Genomic DNA, 27974 nt, shown 5'->3' with positions numbered 1-27974 from the left:
GTCCGAGGAGAAGGGAGCATTTCCCTGACAAGAACGCAGCGCTGTCGGGCAGCCAATGCTACATTTAGTGGAGGGATGGAGTGACGGAGATCCGGGTGGTGGTGATGGGTCTGTTGTAGGGGCTCAGAGGGCAACATGTGGTGTCTGCAGTGCGCCTCTGACAGGACTCAGTCCTTACTGGAGCTGGATTCAGACAGCTGGTAAGTGTGCTGGTGCTCAGTGTAGCAGTCGATACTTTGAAGAGTTGCCTGACATGTGCTTAGTCTCTGTTTTGGCTCTGACTTGGTCCCGTGATGCAGGTTGTACACTTCACTAATGGGTGGTTCTGTATTCGGGGGAGACTGCCAGCCTCAATTGAGAAAGCATTTATTAACGTCCAACGAAATTGCTGTTCCTGCTTATTGGATGAATCGCCTTTAATGCAGTGGATTATGTGTCAGGGTATAGCCGCTGATGAATAAGCACACTCTGTGTAAGCACTTGATGTTCCCACTGAGAACCAAGCAAGTGAATGCAGCTGAGTCACATTTTACTCCCCCAGTGCCCTCTAACTCATATTTAATCAATTTAGGTTCGCCAGAGTTACTCGCTCGTGAAAAAACACGCGAGACAGTCGGTGTGGATACGCAGCAAAACAAAGAGAAGCAGAAGAGGCAGGTTGCGTGTGTGTGAGTGGCAGGTCGGAGTAATTAATTCATCACCGCCGAGTGACACAGTGAGAAGAGGCTCCGGTTTGAAGAAGCCACTCGGCGGCGCAGGGACGACGTCTCCGGGGGATGTGTTGACACCGGAGCTGTCCTCGCATCACCTGCCCCCTGGATCCACCACAGCAGCTCCCACTACAAACACATCATTAAAATTCTATCAGCCTGCAATTTATGCACTGTCATGGGGCACTGCAGCTCTTTGAATCGGAAAGGTGGCTGCAATGAAACAAGAGGGAAGGTCAGACGCACGTCCTTTATGTAGGTGTAATAGTTATAAACATTTGCAGATACCAGACTGAAGAGTAAACTTCTAAAAACCCTCCGCCGCTAAACGCCACCGAGAGGTTAATATTTGATCTTGTGGAAAACAGTTGCGTCATGTCTTCTGTAGCTCTGAAGGACTTTTGTCATGTCTGAGAAAATGAGTTGAGTGTCGCTTGAGTGGCGTCAGTTTGGGCTGGGAGGCTGCAATTTTGTAACGGAAAGCCTGGAGTCAGAGGAGAAGAAGAAGAGGCTGTTCGCAAGACAAGGAAGGTCTAATGAGAAATGCTTGCATCATGGGATGGGCGGGGTGACGCTCGTGGAACTTGACAGATTCTATTAAAACTCCATATTTCTTCATTTTTGACCATTTTGTTCCCCCCTCAGTGTTTGCACATCATCAAAATTACCAACATGACGATCAGACTTTCATGTAACTTGCTGACTGGTTGTTAAAAATATGACTTTAATTCTAACATATGACTAGACAGCAAAGTTTATTGTGTAAAATGCATAAAACCTTTGGATCCCCTTTAATGCTGGGCATGAAGTGACCCTCTGGTCTTGGCATCAACCCAGTTACAAGGCTTTTTTGGGGGGGAAAAAATCATTACTTGGCTTGTAATCCCAAAAAAAAATCCAGAATAGTTCATGTTGGCAATCCAGCCTTCTGAAAGATGTCTGGCAGTGGCAGGAAAACAGTGGGTCATGTACACAAGGAGGCCCTCCAGCTAGTATATTTGGCACTGAGCTCCAGTCTGACTTTCTTGTTTACATAAAACCTCACAAGTTGTTTTTCACCATAGTGCTGTAGGTAGAAGTAAGCTTATCAAGAGGTACCGCATCAAAATGGCTCAATTGAGAAAGTGAGTTTTACAGTTTGCAACAAAAAGACTCGTCTTCAGTCGATCTGGATGAAGGTAGTTTGACTCTTTTCTTTTTATCTGAGTTTTTATATTGCTGTTATTATGTGGAGCTAAGCACAGAACCTCTTGTTCAGTGACTCTAATGCAGCATAACCAGCTAACTGAAGACACAAACATGCCTTAAGTGCTATCATGCTTTCACTCTAAGTTCCTAAAGGCCTCCCGTCTATACGCCGGCTCCGAGCTGAGTGCCACATTTTAAGCATGCTAAGCTCCTCTTCCATCTAAACCAATGGATATTTCCAATTAAACGTCCTCGGCTGGAGCAGACGTATTACGGCCCACCCTTCAGCCTAATTAAAGGACTCTCTCTGTCTGATTAGATTAGTTCCTTTTGAAATTAAAAATGTGTTGAGGATGCGCAGGGAGGAGAATGGAGATGCAGAAAGGGTTTCTGTAATGAGCATTGAGTGTCCAGCTTGAAGAAAAGAGGACATTTTCTCTAATGAAAGATGCTATCAGTGACGGAGGACCCTCAGCCTACCACACGCTGGCTCGGCTTCAATCCTCCAAAATAAACAGTGTCGCAAAGTAATCCAGGGGAGTATATTACAAAATATTTAATTTGACAAGATCATGGCTGAGCTGTTGTTACTTTAAGGCATAAAAACTAGTTGGTTAAGCCGAGGTTGGACTTTCAGTAGGAAAAATAGTGAACACAGAGTCTCAAAAATCCAAGGAGGAAGCATGAGTTTAGGTCCGTCGAGCATTTAAATAACTGCCGAGCCTGACTTTCAGAAATCACTAATTAACTTAAATCCATTTTTGTTTAATCTGTACGCAAAACAAATGATAAATGTCTGTTTATAGCATGATTTACAGCCTTGATAACTTTATTATCTTCCAGTTTGACTTGCATACAGGAATAAGAGCAGCAAAGTTTCCATAGATGTCAAACTAATTTTAAGAAAATCAGCTAAAGATTATATGAATGAACTCTATCCACTAGCATTATACATATTCCAATATCCATACGTCCATCCTCTATAGCATGCCCTAGAAAGATTTGCAGTTAAAGGTATTGCAAGCACAGCATGACAAAAATTCCAAGATGTCCCACTACAGCTGTTGGCATTTTACAGTATGCAACCCAGCGTGCCTTTCTGGTCACACGCTGACCCACAATCCTTTGCACAGTCACATCACATGCATCACAGTGTCGGCATAAACAATCTCCAACGCAGACGGATGACAGCTCATTTCACTTTACAGGCTGCACCGGTCAAAACATCGCGCCGAGAGAGGATGTCAAGGTCGTACCATTTGAAAAAGTCCACACTTTGTGAGGGCAGCTGTTCTTAAAGTAAAAAAGACACAGTGTGTGATTTGGAACGCGGCCAAATATTAGGAGCCGTATATTGAGATAAATAGCTGGTGGTGCTAATTCCCTAGCTGGCTGCCGTTTAACCAGTGCAGAAGAAGAAGAAGGTGCAACTGAAAGAGAGCCTTCTGAACCTCGTAGAAAAAGAATGCATGAATGTGAGAATGCTTTGAGTTTCTTTATCGCTCCGTACAGATCGGCTGCTTTTGTCTATAAATTTTTTTGTCCCACGCGTCATACACTTCTAAAATTTATTCGCATTTTGTCATGTTTTGCTTTTATTGTTTCATGCACTTTTCCACACTTTCCCATTTTTCTACTCACACTTTCTTATGCACAACTTCAAATCAAACAGTCAGATAGAATTCAGCTGCACCTTTTAAAATGTTTGCATCAAATTAGATTTCATATAATCAAACTAGCCGCTATCTGCTATGGAGGAAGATGATTGCACACTGTGTTGAATAGAAGCAAGTTGACTGTCTTCTTATCTAAATCTTGGAAAGAAAGTCATTTGGCCAGAATGTCCCAAAATGCTGAACCACTCCTTAAAGATATTTGGCAGCAGTTTAAGAATGTCTACTTCCCCCTTGACTCACTGCCATAATTCACACACTTGTTTGTCAGGTTATTATAAAAAATGTGCTCATTTTTTGGCATTTAAACAAATGGTTATTGCCGTAGTTGTTCTAAGTAGGTGGCAGGTGGTGGTTTACACTGACACCAGAGAGGTGCTATTGTGTAGTTCCCCAACCCTTTTTGGCAAATGACACCTAAAAATACAGCTTTGAGAAAAGCCAGGAAAAGAAATCTTGTACTTTGAGCAGCAGAGAAAGCCCAGATAAGGCACTGCTGTCTAAAAACGTGGCTGTTCCTGCTTTGATTTTTCCCTATTCCTTACTGGAACTCCCCATAAGCTGCTTCGACTCGCACCCTCCGGCACTCTGTTTGTTCGGACAATGACAGGCATCATCAGTTTGCTGCTTTGAGCCTCTTCTGGATGTCGGATCTCTTTCCTATTAAAGCTTTTATTTTAGCCTTTATTATCTAACCTTGACACAATCTCCCACAGAGGTTTGGGAAATTTGACAAGGTTATGCGGTGATAGATGGTTTCTGGATGGATGTCCTTTTCTGAGCCTTTCCGCTTCATTCATCACATTGATGACGGACAAAATTAAATGATATCGATTGTATTTTGCTGGGAAAATAAAAAAAGAAGTTGCTTTAAGGTAGAAAAGGTGAAGGTGAGGAAATTTGTTTTTTAAAGTCTGGCCTCATAGCCACATAATAGTGTCTCTTCACTCCTCTAGCTTGATGAATTGGAGACATTTTTCTCTCTGACTTATTGACTGTGCTGCTGATACAAGGTCAGATGGTATTTAGGCAGCAATTGGACAGCACCCTGCAACGTGGATTTATTGTTTTCTGGCTGTGGCGTTGTAAACTACTGTGCTTCTGCTTCATGAAGAAACTACATATATGTTTGCTGTCCAACTCCTCACAGACATGGTTATGCTTGTTTCTGATTTGCAGATATTGAGATATTCAAGCACAGTGTCCGTCGCTATTTGTATTTTTTTTGGCATTTTAATATTTTTTGATTGTTGGCCTTCTTCAGACCACAACCTGAAGGCAAGCATGATGTACATGTGCTTCCATGCAAACTAACCTTGATGACGGACCACAGGTTCTTCTCTGGGGGCGGCATTACGGTGCACTTTCCCCTCACAGCAAGAACACTCAGTGGCAGTAGAGTTTCCAATAATACCGTTACTTGTTATTTTGGAGGCTTGCAAGAACATGTTAATGCATAACCTACAGCTAAGACGTGTGCACCTATAGATGCATATATAGATTTTTTTCCCCCACTTTGATATATTTAGATGTCATCTTTGTTCTCATGTCAGCAATCCCTCTATGCCCAACTGGCTTCTAATTTATATAATTCACTGAAACGTCTATGGCAGAATAATATGTACTTAATCTGCTTATATTAGCATCCAGTTCTGCCTCTGTACAAAGAGGGGGGAAAAAAAGGCTTCTTAAAATCAAAGCGTCCGTCTCTGGAGAGGGACAGCTTGTTATTTCACACATTCAAACAGCAGTCTGATCAGGTTGCTGTCTTCTTCTTCTTCTTCTTCTGCTTTGATTTTTTTTGTGTAGTAGTAGTAGTTAGAGAGCTGTCTCCTCGTACCAAAACACAGGGTACTTTGGTTCCTGTCAGCCAATCACAGCAGTGTCAGAGGTGTGGAGAAAAGTGAAGGGAAGTGCGGTTTGACATTTAGCTGCTTGCAGGTCTGGCGTGGTCGGTCGTTGCTCAACACTGTGGGTTTAACCAATCAGCTGTCCAGGCCGGTGTTTGTGCTGCTGCGAGTACACAAAGATCTGTATTAATCTTAATATTCGAGCTTCACGCGCTTTAATCAGCCCTGACGTTGTGTCGCTTTGCTTTTTTGCTGGAAGATTGAGGCTTTGACGACGTGGTGATTTCAGTGTTTGTCGAACTTTGAGTGGTTCTTTAATGGTCATAATTAATTCATAGGCATTTCATTTCTTCTACCCAAGACGTAGTGCTTCAGTCTTGTGGCTGTTTAGGTTGACACGAGGACGTTTCTGCATTGTGAAGGCAATGTGTAAAGACGACAGGCAGCACTCAGACTGCTTCTATAAATTCTCCCACTCGTATTTATACCCTGCCAGCAGTATCAAAGTTCATTTTTTTTCCAGCTGTCACGTGCTCTTTGCTCTCAGGAAAATGACTCAGCAGACTAAGATAGCGTGCTTTGTGTGTGTTTCTGTGCTGCAGTGTGGAAGGTGATGCTCCGGGTGGTGAGGTGGGAGCCTCTGTGGACCCCAGCGGTGGCTACAGTTGCATCCCAGTGACCCACAGCGGCGGGCTCGGTCCCGACCACCTGGACAGCCAGCTCTACGGACACATCTTGCTGCCCGGGCACCTGCGGCCCCGCCGGCCGAAGCTCCAGCACTCGCAGTCCATCCTCCGCAAGCAGGCAGAGGAGGAGGCCATCAAGCGCTCCCGCTCGCTGTCGGAGAGCTATGAGCTCTCATCTGACCTACAGGACAAGCAGGTGAGGGGGAGGGTCGGATGCACAAAGTCCTATTTGTTCACACTCGAGGAAACAATGTCAATAAAAATGTTTTCCCAGTAGATACTATATGTCATGACAGAATATTTGAACATGTTTCCAAAAACCACTTGTGTATTACGTCTGACAGAACCCTAAAAGAATACTTTATACCTTTAAGTTGTTGATTTTGGAAGTTAATTTGTGGAGCATTTAGCAGCAGAAGAGAAGGTTTTATGTGACCCAAAACAGACCCAAAAGAAAAAGAACAACTTCATATTAATGCTCGTCTCGCTCTGTGTATGCTCGGTGACTTTTTGCTCACATGTTGGCTGTTAGTTTATTAAGTTGTGTTTACAACTGCCCCAAGTGGCCCAACAACAATCCGTTTACACAGCTTTAATTTGGACAACAGCGTTTTGTAAAATGATAGCACAGTATTGATAAAGGATCATATTGAATCATCACTCAGACCTAACCTAATATGTTTGTGATTCAGCCAGACACCTTTTCCGTAGAGAAATAAGATTGACGTTGCAAATTTACTGAGCAAGCCTGAATAGTAGGATTGAACCCCGACAGTGTTATTTATGAAGGGAATGTACGTGAATAATGTAAACGTTGCAGCGAAAACCTCACTAAGTCATATGATACAAACTTACCTTACTACATTAAATATTAATGTTAAGGCCCTGCAGTAATATAAACCTTAACAAATGACCTGACCAATTAAAAAATGGGGCTTAAATGGGGCCACATTTATTTATATTTTTATAGGAGCTATAAAGGAGAGTTTCTTACAGATGCAAAATGAGCCTAGCCCAAATTGGCCCGACATTAATTAGACTTGTTACAAAATGTGGCCAGCCCAAACACACCCACTGCGTAGTCAAAACCTGCTTGGATCTATTTGGCTACCACATGTGTCGACACACAGATCCCCAGAAAAACAACAGGAACCAAATGGATCCATGAGGACCTGAAGCGCAGGATTACTGACAGTGCAGTCACTGTCACATAAAGCTGATCAAATTAGACAAATTGCCCTTCTGAATTATTTATAAGATATAACATCAAGCTGTCAATGTAATAAGTTGCCAGTAAATAGCGAAACATATTTATTGCACCTTCATCAGCCATACATTATCTGAAGGTTATTACTATATGTTGCCTCTCACTCGCTGCTGTCGGACTGAACCTCCTCGCAGCAGTCAAATAAAAGTAGTCTAATTTGGCCTGGTGGCCATGCAGCTACATCTGTGTGGGAAGGACACCGCGACCTCTTGTTAAACAGTGACAGTTGTAGCCTGTTATACTGAAGCTAACTGTCATGTTCCTTGTGGCAAGTTTGAGTCCACTTGCCTCCTTGGCCCTCACATACAGCACGAAAACATGATTAGTGTCATTTTACACCATGGGTCTATAGGTGGATAACTAGGTCAGTGTGTAAAAGGTACAGGGTTGAGAGGGTGGGCTAATGTAATGCAGCACTGGACACCATCCTAATTATAGGCACAGTTGTGGTTGGAAGTTTACATGCAATCACCATCGGCACATGGCACCATGGCAGGATTAGGCTTTGATTTTTTTGAGCTGGTCTTTTTCTGGAAAGGAATAATTGTAAAACGCCCATCTGGTATAGAAAAAAAAAAGATTTTGGTATACAAATTTGAAAACAGAGTCAAAATTATACATACACCAAATGTTTGGTCTCGAGGCAAGTTTTATCTTATCCATTCATATGTTAGCCATCAACAAGCTTCTGGCATAATTCCAGTTGGATATTTAACCATTCTTCTTGAGAACTTTTCGATAGGGCTGAGGTCAAGACTTTGTAGATGGTTTCCAAAATGTTATTGTTAGACTGTTTTATCTATTTCACAACCAACTTTATAATGTGTTTGGGGTCATTGTCCTGTTGGAACACTCAATAATGCTCAAGTTTCAGTAATGTAGCTGATGAGTTGAGGTTATGTTACTATGAAACCCTTTTTTTAAATTATCCCTTTATGCAATGTACCTGCTCCACTTGCTGCAAAACAGCCCCAGAGCATGATGCTACCACCACCATGCCTAACAACTGGTACAGCATTCTTGGCATTGACAGCCTCACCTTTACTCTTGGTCATTGTGGCCAAACAACTCAATCTTGGTCCCATCTGACCCTTAAGCTAAAGGTGACAGTTTGAGCCTTATTCCAGACTTACAGGTCCCAATAACTTGTAGTTATTATGTACTGTTGTTTTAGTCACCCTAAGGTCTGCAGTTGTTTACAAATGACTAAATGAAAGGTTCTCGACTTGACTTGCAAATCTACGGTCCTCTTTCTCAGACCTGCACTGATCCCCTGCGACTTTCCTATTGTACTGTGTTGTTCAATCCAAACAGTGCTGGCAAACACATGCTTTCAATGTTGGCACAGAGATGCTACCAGCTGTGATCAATCATCATCACTACCAGAAACTTCACAGCCTTTGGCGTTGGCTACAATCATTTTGCCCCAAAAGAACAATCAAAGAAATCAGTGAAAGCCCAATATTGCCAAGACATTCATGTCCATGATGAGTGTATGCAAACCTCCAACCACAATTGTATATCTTGTCATTCAGTTAGTTTACAGTAGCATGTAGAACGCAGTTAGTTGGATTGTTAAGGTTCACATGTTGTAAGTGTAATGTGAGTCAAAGTTTCTTTGCTTAGGCTGTGTGATAACAGCTGAGTCCTCTTAGTACCAACAGAGGTTTTTGTCAAACCTCTATTTCCAGTTCAGGAATGAGCCTTTTCACTCAATTTTGCTGCTGCCTTTTCAAGATTACAAGGTGCACATTTAATATAAGAAATACAGAACCTGTCATAATATACAATCACTGTCCGTGTCCCTGATGCTACATTTTCACAGTCACAAATTGTCCCATTACAGGGAGCATTTTCATGACTGAGTTATCATAAGAATGCTGAGGGACTATTTACATACAGTGTTCCCATGTGTGTCTTTTGGGCATTTACAAAACCAACTCTTCCTTCTCCTCCTGCAGGTGGAGATGCTAGAGCGCAAATATGGTGGGCGTTTCATAACCCGGCATGCTGCCCGCACCATCCAGACAGCCTTCCGCCAGTACCAGATGAACAAGAATTTTGAGCGTCTGAGAAGTTCTATGTCTGAGAACCGTATGTCCAGACGAATTGTCCTATCCAATATGAGAATGCAGTTTTCCTTCGAAGGACCTGAAAAAGTCCACAGCTCCTACTTCGAGGGAAAGCAGGTCTCGCTAACAGATGACGGGACCAAGATCGGTGCATTGGTGCAGTCAGAGCATAGTGGAGAGATGGGTGTGCAAGCCAAAACCCCGACAACGCAGAGTGACTTCACAGACGCCATCACAGAACTAGAGGATGCCTTCTCCAGGCAAGTCAAATCTCTAGCCGAGTCCATTGATGATGCTCTAAACTGCCGCAGCCTGCATGGTGACGACAGTCCATCAGAGACGGGAAGAGGCCACCAGGATATGGACAGGGAGGTCAGCTGTCAGGTGAAACCCTCCCACGTCTCAGAACACCGCAAACTGGACGAGATGACAGCATCTTACAGCGATGTAACCCTTTACATTGATGAAGAAGAGCTGTCACCCCCCCTGCCTCTGTCTCAGTCCGTAGATCGACCCTCCAGCACAGAGTCGGACTTGCGTCAGCGTTCCCTCAACTCCTCCCAGGACTACTGGTCCTTGGCTCATAAGGACGAAAAGGGGGACACGGACACCAGCTGCCGCAGCACACCTTCCTTAGAATGCCAAGAGCAGCGTTTGCGGGTAGACCATCTACCTTTACTGACCATAGAGCCTCCCAGCGACAGCTCTGTGGAGCTGAGCGATCGTTCTGACCGCAGCTCTTTGAAGAGACAAAACGCCTACGAGCGGAGCCTCAGCAACCAGCAGAGCAGCCCCAAACACATCAGCCACAGCCTGCCACCTCGAGGGCCTTCCAGGGAAGACGACGCCTCTCGCCATCGGCCCCGACAACTGGAGGCCCACCTGGCCATCAACGGTACAGCAAACCGACAGAGCAAGTCAGAGTCTGATTTCTCTGACGGTGACAACGACAGCATCAACAGCACATCGAACTCCAACGACACCATCAACTGCAGCTCTGAGTCCTCGTCCAGGGACAGCCTGAGGGAACAGACGCTCAGCAAGCAGACGTACCACAAAGAAACTCGCAACAGCTGGGACTCACCTGCATTCAGCAACGACATCATTCGCAAGAGGCACTACCGCATTGGCCTAAACCTCTTCAACAAGTATGTACTCTCTACTGCACCACATCCTTTAAAATAATCCCTGAGCCAGACACACTCTGCTTGAACCTTGTAGCCTCAAAACGATCCAGTCACACATAACATATCCAAGGGAAGGACAAAGCAGGTTATGTAAATTCGATGAAGCTCATTACTCGATTACAACTCTCGTGTACGATAAATATGCAGTGATGTTGATTAAAACGCGACTATCTGGCTGTTCTACTTAAGGTGTCAAACGAGCCCGGGACTCATTCTGCTCCGCTTCATGCAGAGCGCTTCATCTGAGGCTGGGTGATTTTGTTTAATCATAGATGATTGTGGATTTGGTTTCTTTTGGAGCCGACTATTAAGTTTCTTTTAATCATTTGTGATCAACATTCTGGCTCGCTACCTCCTCGCTCCCCCCTTGCTTCTCTAAATCCTGTCCCTCATCTGACACACATTTGGCTCGGGGCAGGAGTGCAGTGGGATAATCACAGATTTGGATCGCGTCCTCACTCCTTCCCTTTTTTTGTCTCTCCCTCTCTGTCTCTCTCCTCTTTCCTGTGTCTCTAGGAAACCAGAAAAAGGCATCCAGTATCTGATAGAGCGAAACTTTGTTCCAGACACTCCGGTGGGTGTGGCCCACTTCCTGCTCCAGAGGAAAGGCTTGAGTAGGCAGATGATTGGCGAGTTCCTGGGTAACAGACAGAAACAGTTCAACCGGGATGTCCTTGAGTGAGTTTGCAGCATTTCCTATCTGTGTACTCTTTGGTGTGTGTTTGCAAGTTTGGGTCGATTATTTCAGACTTTTTGATTTAACTTGCCACCAATGCCAGCGTACAGAATTTGAGGTTATTTCCAGGAACGTAAACATAAATCATCATTTAGTTGCAAATAGGGTTGGCAGTTTGCAATCTACCCTCATTCAAACAAGTCTTTGAAATTTCTGAGGACTACATAATGACTTGAGTTACATACAGGAAATAAACAGAAATAGAATCCACTCAGGAAATTGATGTGACGTTCAGATAAACATACAGGTCCTATTTATATTCCCCAGTCCTTTTTAATAAAGAGGGGAAGCTGTAAAGAGCTTGTATTTTCAAGTAGTGATCCTTTACGTCGTTAAAATACAGCCTCTGCTTTATGCTTTAGACTGGACGGACTTATCTGATTCATACTTGAAGCACAGCAGCGCTATCAAAGCCCATTGAGATTCAGTGGAGGATAAGGCTAGAAAAGGTCCAATGGTGTCAGTTTGACAGGCATATCTAAAGGGCTCCTTGAGAAAATGTCTATAAATCCTGACATGCAAGGTATCAAGGTAATAGAGCTCTGGTGAGCTGAGTCACAATCCCCTTCTCAGAGGAGAAAGAAATGCTCACTGTCCTTTTATTTAAGTGAAAGTGTCAGGAGAGCAGAAAAAAAAAAACTAAATGTCAAACAGAAATCCTGTGACAAAGCTGCACAAATCCACATTTGTATATAAACAATGGATCAAATTAATATATCATTAGTCTCATAGCATACTTGCCTAAGTCATATTTTTATGTTTTTGGGAAATGAGAAAAAATACGATTTTTAGAAATGACTTTGGTATTTATTATTGATTTTTTTTACCGTTCGTTTCACCCGGTTTTGTTTGGCCATTGCCTTGGTTGGAAGGCCGGGTTGTTGGGGAGTTGTTGGGGGGGTAAGTTTATGCAAATATCTCAATTTGACCAAAAAATGACTTAGGCAATTATGCTATGAGGCTAACGATATGCAAAATGCAAAGGGATCACCAGCAAATGATTATCCCTCAACTCTGCAGTTCTCATCATTTCGCTTGTTTTGGTAACTTTACTGTTATGGTTACTGGCTTAGTGGTTCAGCCTCACCAGTCTCTGTTTTCAGTAAATACATCTGTGTATGACGCTGCTCTCGGTGTGAATTTTTTGTGCTTAAAAACAATTATTAGTGCTGCTTTAGGTAAAACGTATCTCTTGTTGAATGTGAAAAGCAAACTGTGTGTTTTTTTCGCCAGCTGCGTGGTGGATGAAATGGATTTCTCAGCCATGGAGCTGGACGAAGCGCTCAGGAAATTCCAGGCACACATCAGAGTCCAGGGAGAAGCCCAGAAGGTCGAGCGGCTGATAGAGGCCTACAGGTGAGAATCTCCTCTGAAAGCTGGGGACACAACCTATGACATGGCTTCACTTCCCAAACCAGATGGCTTAGATTATCCAAGTTATGTAGCGCTTCCACTTAAAAGGGGCGGGAAAAAAGTTTTTTTTTTCCTCAAATGCAGCCGTACATCAGCTTAAAACCAACTGATTATGTGACGGGATGGTCATTACTGGGCTCATTGCCATGTGTAGTATTTACCACCAACGTAGCGCGTGTGATTAATGGACAGCACACGCCAGCTTTGCACCATTTCAAAAACGCCATTATGCTCCGAAACAGAGGTGACACCAAAAAGTCACTATCTTAATTTAATACTCGCGAGCAAAGATCAGTGGAGCAGCGCAAAGCCATTTCAAATCCAGACTTTGTTCGACCAGAAAATAATTTAGAGAAAATTAGTTCAGAAAAGTTGAGTAAAACCTCCCCCAGGGCCAACTGATGGATGTTGTTTGTGCCTCATTTACTTTCACAAAACCTCCAGTAAGAAAGGTGCTCTCATGCCCACGGAGAATTTGCTTCGATCAGCACTAAACAAGGACATTTCGGCCTCAGTAAACACTGCAGTCACTGCTACACTGGGGAGATAAAGATAACTGATCATCTGGTGGTTGCCTGCAGCCCAGTCCATGATATGATCACAGGCTCGCTTCATGATGACTCTGAAATGGCCTGTGTGACGGATGCAGGCTGTATTGACAGGCTTCACTGGTCCTGGCTCAATGTTACTAGAAGCTATGAAGCGTCGTTTAACTATATATGGCGACCGTGAAGCAGAAAGCACAACATTATATCACTAACATCAATGATACTCCAGAAATGGAACTAATCACTAACAGGGAAGCGGATTTATTTTGCCTTGAAGGGAAATCTTCGTACTGATGCGTGCGCATTTACTACTTGGAGTTGTCAAGTGTTCAGTCAGAACATTTATTTACTAACAGAAAAAGAGTATATGTGGAAACTGCCGAAGCTTTAAGTCTGATGTCAGCACTAACTCCTAGTAGATGTTGTCATCGTCAGCGGAGTTGTGTTCGTCCCATATTACAGATGGATTGAATGTAGCCATCTTTCATTTACGCATCCAAATGTGGGAAATGAACAGACTGTATAAACTCACAGCAACTGGGGTAACATGCAAGTTGTGTTTAGAAGTGGGGCTATACAGTGTGAGATATTGATTCCCACCACTAGTTGACTGTCTGTTGACTATCCTCCTTTGCTATCTGCATGTTGCCTTTTTTTAAATCCTATTTTTTGCGTGAAACAACAAGACTTGGATTGTGCCATATGATGGACCGGCTGTGCTGTTTTGGTGAAAAAGCCATTTTAAGGGGCGCCGCTATAGCTCACCTGGTTGAGCTGGCGTCCCATGTGCAGGACTACAGTCCCAATGTGGAGGTTATGAGTTCCAATCCCGCTCATGACCCTTTCCCACATGTCCTCCTCCCATTCTTCTCCCCCACTTTCCTGTCTCTCTCTCACTAACACGATCCAACAAAGGCCAAAAAAGTAACTTTAAAAAGAAATAGCCATTTTAAAGACAGTGCTTGCCTCCCTGCCTGCAAAATGTTCATCCAATACAAGTTCGCCCTCGTTGCTGTTTTGCAGGGACACCATCAACATATCCTGGGCTTAGCGCTGCACAACATTGGTTTAAAGAAATACAAAAAAGATGTGCACATCAACAATGACTTTTTTTGAGCAACTACTTAAACAACATTGTATTAAAAATAACAGTGCTGACTGAGTACATTTACACCCATACTTAAAAATAGAGATTTCTTCATTTTTGTTAATACAAGAACCAAAATTTCATTCAGTCAGTACGTAGTTCTTGTAGTCAGATGAGATATAGGCAGGTGTGAAGACCTGAACAAGGTCACTATGGCAAGAACCAAATTGCTAGGACTTGATGACTGGGTTTTGAGCCTTTCCAAAATAGTATAAATGGTGTCAGCTGTGGTGAGTACCTACCGCCAGTGCTCCAAGGACATACAAACCAGTTGACAGTAAATCTGAACTGCAGCAAATGCAACATGCAGTTTACAGGATTTAAAGAATCTGCTGTCTGCTGTACAACCTGGTGCCAGATGCCATGTCTATCGAGGATGTGGTTAAGTCCAGACCTAGGCGAGATGAATCTGCTTTGGCCACACACCAAGCACCAATGGCTTTTTTATAAGCGGTGGTTCCAAAGTTTTGGCTCCTCAGTGTTTGCTGATTTCTTTGCAACAATAATGCCTATTAATTCAAGTTTGATTTCCTGTGTCTGCTATTCTCCTTCCAGCCAACGCTACTGCATCTGCAACCCTGGGGTGGTGCGACAGTTCAGGAACCCCGACACCATCTTCATCCTGGCCTTTGCCATCATCCTCCTCAACACAGACATGTACAGCCCCAACGTCAAGCCCGAGAGGAAGATGAAACTGGAGGACTTTGTGAAGAACCTTCGGGGTACTTTGTTCTGCCTCCCTGCACCATGTCCAGCTTACTGTCACAAAAAAAAAATATATATTCTCTTAAGACGTCACTGATAAATATTCCCCTCAAATTGAGTATTGTGCATGCATTTTGCCTTGATTAATGGCCGTGTCAGGAAGGTATTAATTTTTGCAGTAAGTCACGGCCAAGAAAGCTTTGTTGGTGAAGCAAAGCACTTTTTAGTTGCCCTCAACAGATTTTCAGGGTATTAGCAAAGGGCTTTATGGCATGACTAACTAATTTCTCTGCCTATTGGAGTGTCAGTAATTAAAGTACAGTATTGAGTGCAGGAGAAATACTTGTCCTCAGAGAGCCGTGAAGGACATTTCTTTGTGCTTTGTGAGATATATGTGCAGCGCGGCAGTATGTAAGTAAATTCGAGAGTTCATCGGCTCTCATAAATCTGTGCATTAATGATTAATCCTTCTTTTTTCCTCTCTCTCTCTCTCTCTCTCTCCGTCTCTCTCTTTCCCTCTCATCCTCTGACAGGAGTGGATGACGGGGAGGACATCCCCCGGGAAATGCTGGTAGGGATATACGAACGGATTCGCAAACGAGAGCTCAAGACTAATGAAGACCACGTGTCTCAGGTTCAGAAAGTGGAGAAGCTGATTGTTGGAAAAAAGCCTGTAAGTTTGAGCTTGCCCTTGGGCTTCTGCATGTAGAGTGTGACCACTTTTATCTTCCGCTTTATTTAAGGGCTGAATTGAGCAGGAACATTCCAAACCAAATTACCAAACGTACCTCTGAGCTGCCACAGACAGAACAGGCTTATTCATGGGCGCCATCTCTGAAAATGAAAGAGCATTCTTTACCCGAATCTTCTTTCTTCTCTGTGTGACGCATCAATTCTTCAGGGTTGGAGACCTTCATGCTGATTTTTTTTCACGATTTTAAATATGGCACATGTCTCTTGTTGAAACTTTCTTTTCTGTTTTGTATCACAAAAGTTCCTGAAAATATATTTCTTCTCATTCCTCAGATTGGCTCTTTACACCATGGTCTTGGCTGCGTAAGTTTTACTTTCTCAGTTATTTATATCTTGAGAATATTTGAATATATTTTTTATGGAAAAGATGTAAACACTGTGGATTGTATCAAGCTACATGTTTGAAAGCCGCCTGTGAACCAACAAGGGACCGACTCAGAGACGATGCTGTATCGTGTGTGCAGGTACTATCTTTACCCCACCGGAGACTCGTCTGTTACTGCAGACTTTTTGAAGTGCCCGACCCCAACAAACCACAGAAGCTGGGCCTGCACCAAAGGGAGATCTTCCTCTTCAACGACCTGCTAGTGGTACGGCGGATATTCCTCTTTCAGCTCACTGAGAACAAAACTTGGTGCATCGAAAGTTAATAAACAAACTGTTGTGCTTCCTTTCTAGGTTACAAAAATTTTCCAGAAGAAGAAGAACTCTGTGACGTACAGCTTTCGGCAGTCCTTCTCGCTTTATGGCATGCAAGTGCTGCTCTTTGAGAATCAGTGTAAGTTTCATTTCCATATCTGTTCATGAAAGAATAAGTGGAGCTGAGTTTCCCCCAAAAGTCCCAGAACTTTAAGTTTTCTTTAGTCCTCTGTTATCTGTTTTGCAACTAGGATATGAAAGTAAGAAAAAATAGGCTCATGAAACTTTAAGGTTGACCTTCTCATTGTGGGTCGCTGTCTCAAGGCCTGGACGTCATCCGTTCAGGATTTCCTCTGTAGCTCCATGTTTCTGTGTTAAGTTGCAGTGAACAAAAATGAAATAAACTGTTAGCAGTTACAAATGGTGGCAGGAAAATGGAAAGAAACTTGTCAGCAAGGTGAAAAGTGCAGAAAGTTTCTCAACATTACGTTTAGGGACTACCTAAACTTTCGGTACTGAAACAATCTCCCTGGAACTTATTTCCGACCTTGGTTGCTCCAGTCGATAACCCATTCAGAAAGTCGCAGAGGAAGGTTCCTGTGGTGGAAACAGAGCTTATACTGTGGTGTGATGTAAACAAATAGCTTGTGGTAAACACCTCTGAACACATTTGTACCTGTTTGGAATGGCCACAGTGTAACACAGGGCAAAAATCATATAGAGGGGAAATAACAGCAGGGAGTTATACAAATGGGAATAAGTGTGCACACCTTTATGCACTCATGGTGATGCAGTCATTTGCACAATGTTGACTTTAAGATGCACACCTACAGCTTCTTGAAGACAGGTGCACAAGACTAAATATCCATAACTAGGTAGATAATGCAACACTGTCTTTACTATATCTGCATGGCTTGTCATTTGTCCCTCACTTCTACCTACTGAAGCTCCATAGAATAAAATTTTATATTTCCAATAATGTTACTGTAGTTTAAAAAAACAGGGTGTGGGAGTCCTGACTTCTTTTACATGCAAAATTTGACAGAAGCAGTTTGGAAAAATGAAAAACAGATCTTGCTGATTGCAGATTTTCAGAAAATTACAAAGATAGATGCCTTTCTGACGTCTATGAAGGGACGGTTTCAGTATCCGACATGCTTTTTGTTTGCCACTTATATACATCTAATGGTACCATAAGTTCTATCAGTTGCTGTATTAAAAACACTCTACTACCATAGTCTCTATTCATTATCCCTGTATTTCGTATGGATGTGGGTTAAAGCAAATTGTCGTCGTCACTCTCCAGATTATCCCAACGGAGTTCGCCTGACCTCAGCCATTCCCGGCGCTGACATCAAAGTCCTCATCAACTTCAATGCACCCAATCCTCAGGACCGCAAAAAGTTCACCGACGATTTGCGAGAATCGATCGCAGAAGTCCAAGAGATGGAGAAGTACCGGATAGAATGTGAGCAGAACATTCATGTTATGTTTCTTACATATTGAGTTTTCAACGAGTAGAAAGCACACGCCTGTCATTCACAACATTAAAGGTCTCATAGTGTGCCACTTTTCAGCAAACTAATAGAAGTCTCCCATGTACAGAGAATATGTCTTTCAATTTTTCAGATCAGAATTTAACAAAATTGACTAATTTCACCATGATCGTATTACCCCAGAACATTTGCTTTGAAGCAGAAGCAGCTCTAGAAAGTAAACAAACCTGGTGAAGTGAGAGGTAGCTGCTAATTCTGAATTGTTTACCTTGAAGCAGTGGGCAGGATTATGCAACGTTTGAGTGACTATTGGTTCCTCAGTTGGAACGTAGCAGCTCAGTAAAGCCAAGAGGCTCTATGGTTGTTGGATGGCTGGAGGAACGCCAGGCGTAAATGTCCCAATATTGTCCCTGCTCTCCACCTTTAAGTGTATAACAAACACAAAACACAATAAAACTGGATTTTAACCATATGGGAACATTAAATCCACCTGTATACCCTTCCTGTTCTGGCACATTATGTGGACGGTCGATTCGATTAGGATCAGATGAGTTTGGAGGCCAAAAAATGCTTCAATTTTTTAACATCCACACACCTGCCAGGAACCAAGCTGTCCCAGCAGAAGATGGCATTGTAACAAGATGATCATTCACTTCACCTGTCAGGAGTTTAATAGCTGTGCCTGATCAGTGTAGTATTATATCACTGCAAATACACAAAAGAGAGAAGTCTTCCTACTCATGTTGTGTATGTCTCCCCTGCACAGCTGAGCTAGAAAAACAGAAGGGCGTGGTGAGACCCAGCATGTCCCAGAGTTCGGGGTTAAAGAAGGACACGGGAAACGGCAACCTGAGCCGAGCCAGCCTCGACGACAGCTACGCCATCGGTGAAGGCCTGAAGAGGAGCGCCCTCAGCAGCTCCTTGCGTGACCTCTCAGAAGCAGGTAAAGTCGGAGGTTGCCATGGTAGCATACCATCCCAGGTCTCATCCCCTCTGCTAGGCGGAGTAGAGTGTTCACCCGAACTGGATGCTGGCATGATACTAGTTGCTCCTTTTGAACGTTAATTGATTTGGAAGAAGTCGGGTTTCTGCTGCAGTTCTGGTTTGGGAGGTTGGCCACGGCGACTGCCTGCCAACGTCTCTGAGCCAGTGAAGAGATGGCGATGGGTGTGTTTACTAATGGGCCCAGGTGTAATTTACTAGAGACTATCAACTAATAATCCTGTGTCACCAGCGAGGGAGGGAGAGGCGGCACTATGTAGGTCACTGCGATCAATCTGAGCGTCTTAGCGGTAAGAAGAATTAATGTTACGCCATTGATTCAGGCAGAGTGTAGACGGTCGCCACAACAGAGCTGCTCTGCACCAGCGCACTGTGTGACCTCAGACTGGTAAAGGAACATCAACTAGTGAAATGAGTTTGGCTTTTTTGATGCTTTCTGCAGTCATCCAAAAAAGTGGCAGCCTTTATAACAGGGGTGTCGACATCCGGTCCTCGAGGGCCGCAATCCTGCATGTTTTAGATGTTTCCCTCTTCCAACACACCTGATTGAAATGATCAGGATCGTTATCAGGCTTCTGCAGAGCTTGATGATGAGCTGATCATTTGAATCAGGTGTGTTGGAAGAAGGAAACATCTAAAACATGCAGGATTGCGTCCCTCGAGGACTGGAGTTTGACACCCCTGCTTTATAACCTGTTGTGGATTTTGGAGGCCTTATGTTTCCTTCAGGAGGTGTTTGTGCAGCACTCACAGTGACTGAAATTACAGCTGATTTTCATGTTGGAGCTTTACTTTCCTTTATTGAGAAACTTTATAGATGCAGTTTTACAGAAGGACAGTTTAAAAGTCATGGCGAGGGTTACGTAGTTGGTTTTATATCCTTTTGATATCATAACGACGTGATAATGTTGGTCTTGGTTTGAGCTTGGAGCCTACAATTTTTCAAACAAAAGCATCCAAGACAATAACCAGGCAGGAAGGGTTGAATGACAGCAAATGTAGGTCTAAGGATTTTGTATGATGACTCATTACCAGAGGCTAAAATTTAGAATATCTTGGCCTCTGATGCTTCGATTTTAATCCCTTTTTTAAAAAATCTATCTCACCTTAATGCCAATAAATTGCTGGCGTATCCCTCTAATGCAGCCAGATTACACTGATTTCCTAATGGGAAGGTCTCCTGCCAGCAGTGCCTCGGGTTTGCTGTGTAGAAACCTTACGAGATCTGACGCTGACCTCGTTTCGGAGCTTGTTTCTTCTCTTTCCTTTAGTTGGTATTCTCCTCCCTCCGCCTTACGATCAGCCCGCTGCTTGCTAGTCATGTGCCACCTTAGCGGTTAGTATCCTCCCGTTGTAGACAGAAGGGATGTGTGCACCTCCACATGTTAACCAGGCGTTTCTGATCTGTCATGTCACATGTTCTGGGCAGGCAAGCGTGGGAGACGCAGCAGTGCAGGATCACTAGACAGCAATATGGAAGTAAGTAGGACGCAACCGATGCCGAGCTGTCCTCCGACTTTATGTTCACTGTGAACACGCAAGTCTGTTTTATTGTTTGTTTGTGGTGTTCTTTTCTGTTTTGGTGGTGTGTTTTTTTTTTTTTTCTGAGCACCTCGGTCGCTGTGCATGCATTGAGGCTGAACGGGAATGATGCTGCTGCTGCTGTGGCTGGAACGTTAACCCTTCACACGGCATGACACGACACTCCCGACTCACGTCAGAGCTGCTCTGTTACACTCTCACCTTTGAGTCGTTCTCTCTTGTGTAGCTGGTTAGCTTTTTCCTGAGTTTTGTCCTTGGTTTTGTTCTCTCTGAGCGGAGCCGCCCGTGCTCCGTCAGCTCCTGCATGCTCACACAGTTTGAAGTGACCGACTCGCGCTGCTTCCTCTCACTGACCCCTGACCTTCACCACAAGTTTACTACCTTTTGCTTTTGTTTTTACTGTCACACTTATCCAACGCAGGTTCTGGGCACCGTTACTCAGTTTTGAGGTATTTAAGTTAAGGTTCTTCACTCCTGTGAGAAGGAAATATTATACTTGTGTTCACATTGACTTTAGTTAGCAGTTAATTGCCAAATAAAAAATATAATCAATAAATAACATATATGAGGCTTTGCAATAAAAAGTAATATCACATCCTTAACTGAGTGTAGAATTAAAGACAGAGTGATCAGATCTATTTTGGATGTGGCTAATTGAGTTAGCTTGGATTGATGATTTGAGACAAGCCGTTTAGTTCTGTGCTAGCTTGAATCGATCAGAGCTATCAGACTTTAAAGGAGGCTGGTGTTAATATGTTTTTCTTATTGTCCAACAATTTGTTAGTCATCACTTCCTTCATTATTCAGTCTGAAATAAGCCTCCAGGAATAGTGCTGCGATCTGCAGTAGCAGCAGTTAGCTTAGCAACCAACAGTGTTGCCATAACTGTGTTCTTCATGGGATGCACACAAATATCTAATCATCAGAATATGCTTAAATTCTGAATATCTTTTTCCAAGTGTCACAAATCCAGTGAAAGCATTGCACAGTCCAATGAGCTGTGACTTTATTTTATTCTGTTCATGTGTGCAGGAAGCCAGAGGAGGCCATTATTACACATGCTCCTTACTGAGTTTTTTTTTTTTCACTGTGTGCACCACTTTCATTCAAATGAATAAGGTGCCATCTTGTAATCTGGTGTCCAATTCAGTTCAGTCTGACTCATCAGATGTAGACTGCGGGTATAAGCCTGCCACATTCCAGGCAACTTTCGGTAACACTTTATAATAACTATCCGTTATAACTAGTTAATAGATCATTTGTAAACTGTTAAGTAGTGAGTTATTAAGTGTTTGTTAATAGTTTGTTGATGATTTATAACGATGCCCTATAGATAGCTAATAAACATTTACAAACTGTTAATGAGTTATAAATGACTTGTTAACTGTATATTAATGATTTACAGCCATACCTTATAAACCAGTCATAGATCGTGAACATTCATGATCTATGACTTAACAAGTGGTTAATAACTCACTAATTAACAGTTTACAAATGATCTATTAACTAGTTATAACGGATAGTTATTATAAAGTGTTACCCAACTTTCTCCTCCTCTTCTGCCATTTTTAAAATCTACTTCAGCAACAGGAAACAACACAAACAACCTCCTTCCAGGAACCTACCACACTGAAAACACTGTGTTTTACTGAGGATTTGAATCGTGCAGCCCTGCAATTTTATTTGATTTTTTTGGTTGTTCCCAATACAAGTGGTTTAAAGAAATACAAACAAGCATGTTTTTGTTCCTTTATAGCAGAATTCTGTGCTGCAGAATGGTTTGGTCTCTTGGTTCACCTTCATATATCCATGGCCTGAATCTCATTAGTTCCTGCTTAAGATATAAATATTTAAAAACAGGTCACAAATAGAACTTAAATGAATGCTTTCCTGAAATTGACAGAAGAACATGACGTCTCTCTGGCTTGAAAGCAGCCAAACAATATTAAAATCCTTCAGAACATGACGCAGAGTTGCTTTCGAGGCTTTTTTTGAGTTTAATCAGACGCATTATTAATTCATGAAAACACATGAACACATCATAAGTCAAGACTCTGGATATTTTAGAATTTTCAAGGTCATCTGTGAGTAGTTTCACTTTGCATGTTACGTGCATGGCTCTGAATGATGCGCTTCATTTCTTTTGACTGTTTTGTATTTAACCTGTTAAGTCTGTTGCTCTGCTTGATAAATATGAGTTTGTTTGTGCCGAGTGGAAATTTAACACACATCAGTGAAGTCATTGAACCTCAACATGTCAGCTGCAGCTTCAACGTTGTTCTATACAGGCTCAGGAGCGAAGAAGGATGAGAATTAAAGAGCACACTGTAACCTTGGAAACCAGATATACCAGCGACAGGAGCTCACAACAGTATCAGCAGTCAAAGAGAGTCTGAGGACTTAGAAGCTGTTTGTCTGCTCGTGACAGCGCAGATACCGCGGGCTCTGACGGGCTCGGCAAGCTGAGCCTCCGGACCGTTTAGAGAGAGTCGACCGTGAGATGTTAGCATGGTTAGACAAACAGAGGCAGTGAACTGGAAAAGGAAATGGAGACGCTTTTCCACAAGGCAACACAAGCAATCATGGGAAATTTGAGATCAGCTGTAGCAGGTCATGCAGCTGTTGTGATAAAACACCAACCAGGCTGTGCACACTGCAAAGCGATTCAGTCACTATTAGGCCTTTTTCTATGCAAAAACTTCAGCAGCAGTATTCCACAGTTTCTGCTGTTTGTTTCCGTGCTCTGACCCTCTCCTCTCTTGCAGGGGTCCATCATTAGCAGCCCTCACATGCGGCGGAGAACCCCCTCCAGCCGAGACTGCCCGTCCCGCCACAGCGGCCAGTCCCTGCCCAACTCCTCCTCGCTGCTCGGATCTCTGTTTGGCACCAGGCGGGTCAAGTCCCCCAGCCCCACCCCTCCGCACCCCACCCTCATCTCCCACACCCCCCACCCGGCCAACCTGCACCACACGGCCCGCGTGGAGACGGACGCGGGCTCGGTCCCCATGCACCCGCACCACGCCCAGTTCTGCCACCTGACCCAGAACCCCCCGCCTTACCACCACCACCACCACTACCACCCGCCGGCCCACCTGCAGCACCCCCCGCACCAGTACCACCCGCCGCCGTCGTCACACGGGCAGCAGCCGCCGTACCCCCCTCACTCTCACGCACAGCACGGCCACGGCAGCCACTCCTCCCACCCCGCCCACGGCTCCCACCACCACGGCCCGGCGCCGCCGCCCTCCCAGGGCCCAAGCAGCACCAAGCCCAAGCACAGCGGCATCAGCACGGTGGTGTGAGGGGCAACACAGGGGGCTTCTCCTGGCCCCCCTCTGACTGAATTTTGTTTTTTTTTCTCCGAGGCTCTCGGCCGATGAGACGGTCGCACTGTGCATCACTGGTCTGGGGATGAAAAGCTAGACGAGATCCTGTGCCTCCTTCAGCTTTTTTTGTTTGTTTTTTCGTAGCTCAGTGGGGCAGTTCATTCTTTTTTCTTTTTTTTTCTTTTCCCCGCTCGCTCCTTTCAACACATTTCAGGTCACGAGTCACGTCTTGCCTGCTCCAGGAGCAGCAGACAACATTTGCAAGAGCATGCACAAAGACCACAACTACTGTTTCTCCTCAGTAAATTAAAGGAACACGATCAAATATCTTGCTTACTAGTATTTTACCGAAAAACTAAATAGTAATCTCGACTTTAACGTCTACAAAGTGATTTTATCTAGCGTGAGGTTAGTTTGGCTGGACAGACGCCGTCGGCCTCAGCAGTAGCTGGATGAGTATTTAACGTAGCGGTAGCTCACAGTGCACTGTGATATCTTTGTTAGCGGTGATTAATGTGCCAATTATTGAAGCATTTACTAATTTAGTCACAAAAATTGCTTTATGTATATTGTGCATAGTATTTTGTAAAATAATAATATCAACTGTTATAATTATTATTATTACCGAACAAATGGCATCAATTAAAACTCAGTATTATACTCACACATAGGAGGCGTACTTTCACTGTTAAGAAACCAATCAAAGCTTTTGTTAGTTAAGCCGATGTAAGCTGGAATACTACTGTAAATGGTTGCCTTTGAGTTAGAACTCCGTTGAAGATTGTCGCGGGCCGGTCGGTGCACCCCGGCCCGCCCACGGTCTCGTCCGCCGTCTTTGGTTCGGAGTTGTCTCTCTCTTGCTCTGGAAAACGGAAGCCACGGCGAGCGAGTCGCTGAGCAAACAGATCTTTCTGAATGTCCGCCCTTCAGTGCTGGCTGCTAGCCCGCCCTCATTTTATTTTTTTAAACTATTTTTTTAGAGTCCAATAAACAATATAAATATATTTGTCGTACTGCAAACCTGGTTCGGATCCTTCGAGTCTGTACAGCGGGAAGAGGAGGAGGTTGGGGTTTTTTGTTTTTTTTTTGGAAACTGTGCAGCAGGGAAACAGCGACATGACTGTCCCAGTGTGGAAGCTCTCAGCTGGCTGAGTGAGCCCCGTCCCTCTTCGGTTTTCACTGTGCGTCTCTGGGACAGCGAGCCATCGTGCGGGGCTGTTCGCTCCCTCCATCTGACTCTTTTCCTGGGAGCCACGCAGACGCCACAGTACTAAAAAAAAATCAGTAATTATCATTCTGTGACGGTGACAGCGCCCTCACGCTTCACTCAACACAAATGGCAGTTTTTTTTTTATATCAATCATCTTTCTGACATATTATGGGATGGCTGACTGTACCTCCCAGCCATCCTGTGCACAGTATCTGTGGTGTGTTCGGAGCAGGAGGCAGTGGGGGCTGGTGTGTGCTGGAGCATATTTTTTTTTGTTGAAAGTGATAGACACAGCACTTGTTCTACTTAGTTGATATCAGTGGCAGAAGTTAGTCTGTATCTGCTTTAAAGACTATGAGATGCTTTTTTTTTCTTCTTTTTTTTAACTTGTGCAATATGTATTTACCTTTTTGTTTTTTGTTGTTGTTGTCCAAGAACACTTTGCAAATCTGGTGGTTGTTCATTTGCTTTAGTTCTGTCAGTTTTACCCTCCCTTCCTTTTTGTCCGTCGTCATTTCTTCCTCAGTGTTTTTTGCGAGTATCCACATGGATTTGGATGGACTGGATCTTCTGCGCCGATACAGAATGTCACAGAAAAATAATTGCATGTAACAGTGTATTTTGAGGAGATTATTGTGTATTCCCAGCCTATATCAGTGTTACAGTTGACAGTTGTTAAAAATGAATGGTAGAATAGCTTCGACTTCTTCAACTACAGCCAACCGAAGTCGACGGTGTGTTCGTGTCGCTCCAGACGATAACCAAATCTGTACCTTTTCCCGATCCGCATACAATAGTCTACTGGATCTTAGTGTACGAGCGTAGTTCAACCTATCACACAGCTGTAAGGGGGGGAAACAAAAATTTATGTTATCTTTAGAGCCGGCATGACAAAACATGTACTCTGAAAATCAAAGTGATAATTTGAGTATTTAAACTGGAAACTCTCTTATCTTCACGTTGTCTCTTGTCTCCGTCACACATTGCTGTTGTCAAGTGATAACCAGTAGATCAGTATTCTTCAATACTTGTGTCCTCAACTTTTTTCAAATAAGCTGCCTTTTTAAGCAGGATTCACGAGGTGGAACTAATTTGTTTTATTGGTAAAGCTAATTGTCTGTTAATGAATCTTTCGCTAATCAGCAATAACCCACTTAGAAGACAACTTTTGAGTTCTGAAACAAACAACAATAAAAAATGCCAGGGCTGGTGTGTGTCCTCCTGCAGAAGTCATCTGTAATTACACAGTTAATCGTACTTTATTAAAGTTTTCCAATAATCCATGAAGTCTGCACTTGATAAGTTATTGTTAAATAGATTTTGGACCTGTTGATCTTCAGCTTTTTTAAGGTACCATATGAAGTTTTTGACCATCGCTAGTGCTACTGAGCAACATGTATACGAGTGGACCCCTGTTTAATTTGGATTATGTGTGTAGATAGATAACGCACAACCACAAACAGACAGAGTCCACCTCCACAAATGCGATTTTTGCAAATAAAACATGAACATGGGCACAGAAGCTTTCTGTCACATGATTTTTAGCTTCTGCTGATGCTGTAACTAAACCAGCTGAGATGATGAGAAAAACGAGGAGGAAAAAAAAAACACCCGCCAAAATGATCCCAACCTGGCAACCCAGCTTTTGTTCTTTTTAATGCTTTATTACTGATTTAAATACTGCATTTATTAACCTTTCATTTTAACCTTTCCTGTTACCTCGCTCTACCTAATGCACTAATATTTGTTCCCTGTCAGCCATCAAAGCATTTCATTCACTAGTTTATGTCCTAAAGAGTCAGAAAAGTGCCAACATTGCACTTTGAAATCATCTTAGTAACAAGTATATTAGTCAATCAGCCTACTATAACCCCACAGGTGACAAATTCTGTCTTTAGACAACGGTCTGATACAAACTGGTTGTTCTGGATTAAATTTAATTACATCGATTCACAACCATCCAGTCCCTTCAGAAGACTGATCTATTGTAAAACCTGTCCAGATTCCATGTGAGGTGCTTTGTTGCATGCCATTGATGCCTATCGTTTCTTTTATCTTCTCTCTCGTTTGTTTTCTTTTTTTTTATTTTACCTGTTGTTCTATCAAGCGGCATGCTTGACTCGACCCTAAACTTTTAATGTAGTTTTGATTTTTTTCTTCTTTTTTCTCTCTCTCTGATTGATGCTTGTTTACATTTAGACGAGTTTCTGGCCTGCTAGTGTGTCTTTTCATTTTAAAAACTTGTGTCATTCTACTCCGGCATGCATTTCACCTCTATTTCCACTGTACAGTATGAAGATGTGGCCGCGTACTGCTGAGTGTAAATATCCAACCCGTGGAAATCTAATGTAGCGCGATGAAATAAAGAGGGCTTGAAATTGAGCAAACATTTTAAAAGGGGGGCGGCGGGTAGTAAAGAATGAGAAACATATGTAAATAGTCTGTAAATTATTATTATTATTGTTATTATTATTATTATTACTACTCATTGTCTGCAGTTACATTGAAGGTGCATTCTTGCTCCCCCTCTGATCTTTACATAATCATCAAACTGCTTCTCTCTGCCTCCGACAGGACTGAATTATCATAGGATCTAGAGACGAACAGCCAACTGTTACACGGTTAACACTGCTTCTGATTACCTGAGATGCTCCTGTTTTCTCACAGCCCACTTTTGAAGTCAAATGGACGGGAGGAGTGCTCTTATTTTATTATGCATTCTGTTTCTAAGTAGACAAAAACCCTATTGATGTAAAACTAGTACTGTGACAATGTTGAGAACGCGAAATAAAACAATATACTGTAAAAAAAAAAAAAAAAAAAA

General features: G+C 43.2%; 1 protein-coding gene across 2 annotated transcripts; it reads left to right on the top strand.

Moving 5' to 3' along the window:
* The first annotated feature begins 4 nt into the window (after window positions 1-4).
* Window positions 5-26433, top strand: iqsec1b (IQ motif and Sec7 domain ArfGEF 1b). Of its 2 annotated transcripts, XM_008301606.1 has the most exons (14): window positions 5-200; window positions 6024-6303; window positions 9336-10594; window positions 11150-11311; window positions 12603-12725; window positions 15033-15199; window positions 15716-15855; window positions 16209-16238; window positions 16400-16525; window positions 16614-16713; window positions 17881-18042; window positions 18837-19013; window positions 20502-20551; window positions 23380-26433. In XM_008301606.1, the coding sequence occupies exons 1-14, from the start codon at window positions 136-138 to the stop codon at window positions 23914-23916; spliced, it is 3378 nt and encodes a 1125-aa protein (XP_008299828.1). In that variant the 5' UTR covers window positions 5-135; the 3' UTR covers window positions 23917-26433. The 2 variants fall into 2 exon arrangements, with proteins under 2 accessions (XP_008299828.1, XP_008299830.1); XM_008301608.1 differs by lacking the exon at window positions 20502-20551 and having other exon boundaries at window positions 8-200; window positions 23380-23455.
* Window positions 26434-27974: the final 1541 nt, after the last annotated feature.

Source organism: Stegastes partitus, unplaced genomic scaffold, assembly GCF_000690725.1.
Source record: "Stegastes partitus isolate 25-593 unplaced genomic scaffold, Stegastes_partitus-1.0.2 Scaffold1690, whole genome shotgun sequence".
Taxonomy (NCBI): Eukaryota; Metazoa; Chordata; class Actinopteri; family Pomacentridae; genus Stegastes; species Stegastes partitus.
This window is presented reverse-complemented; position numbering and strand designations above follow the sequence as displayed.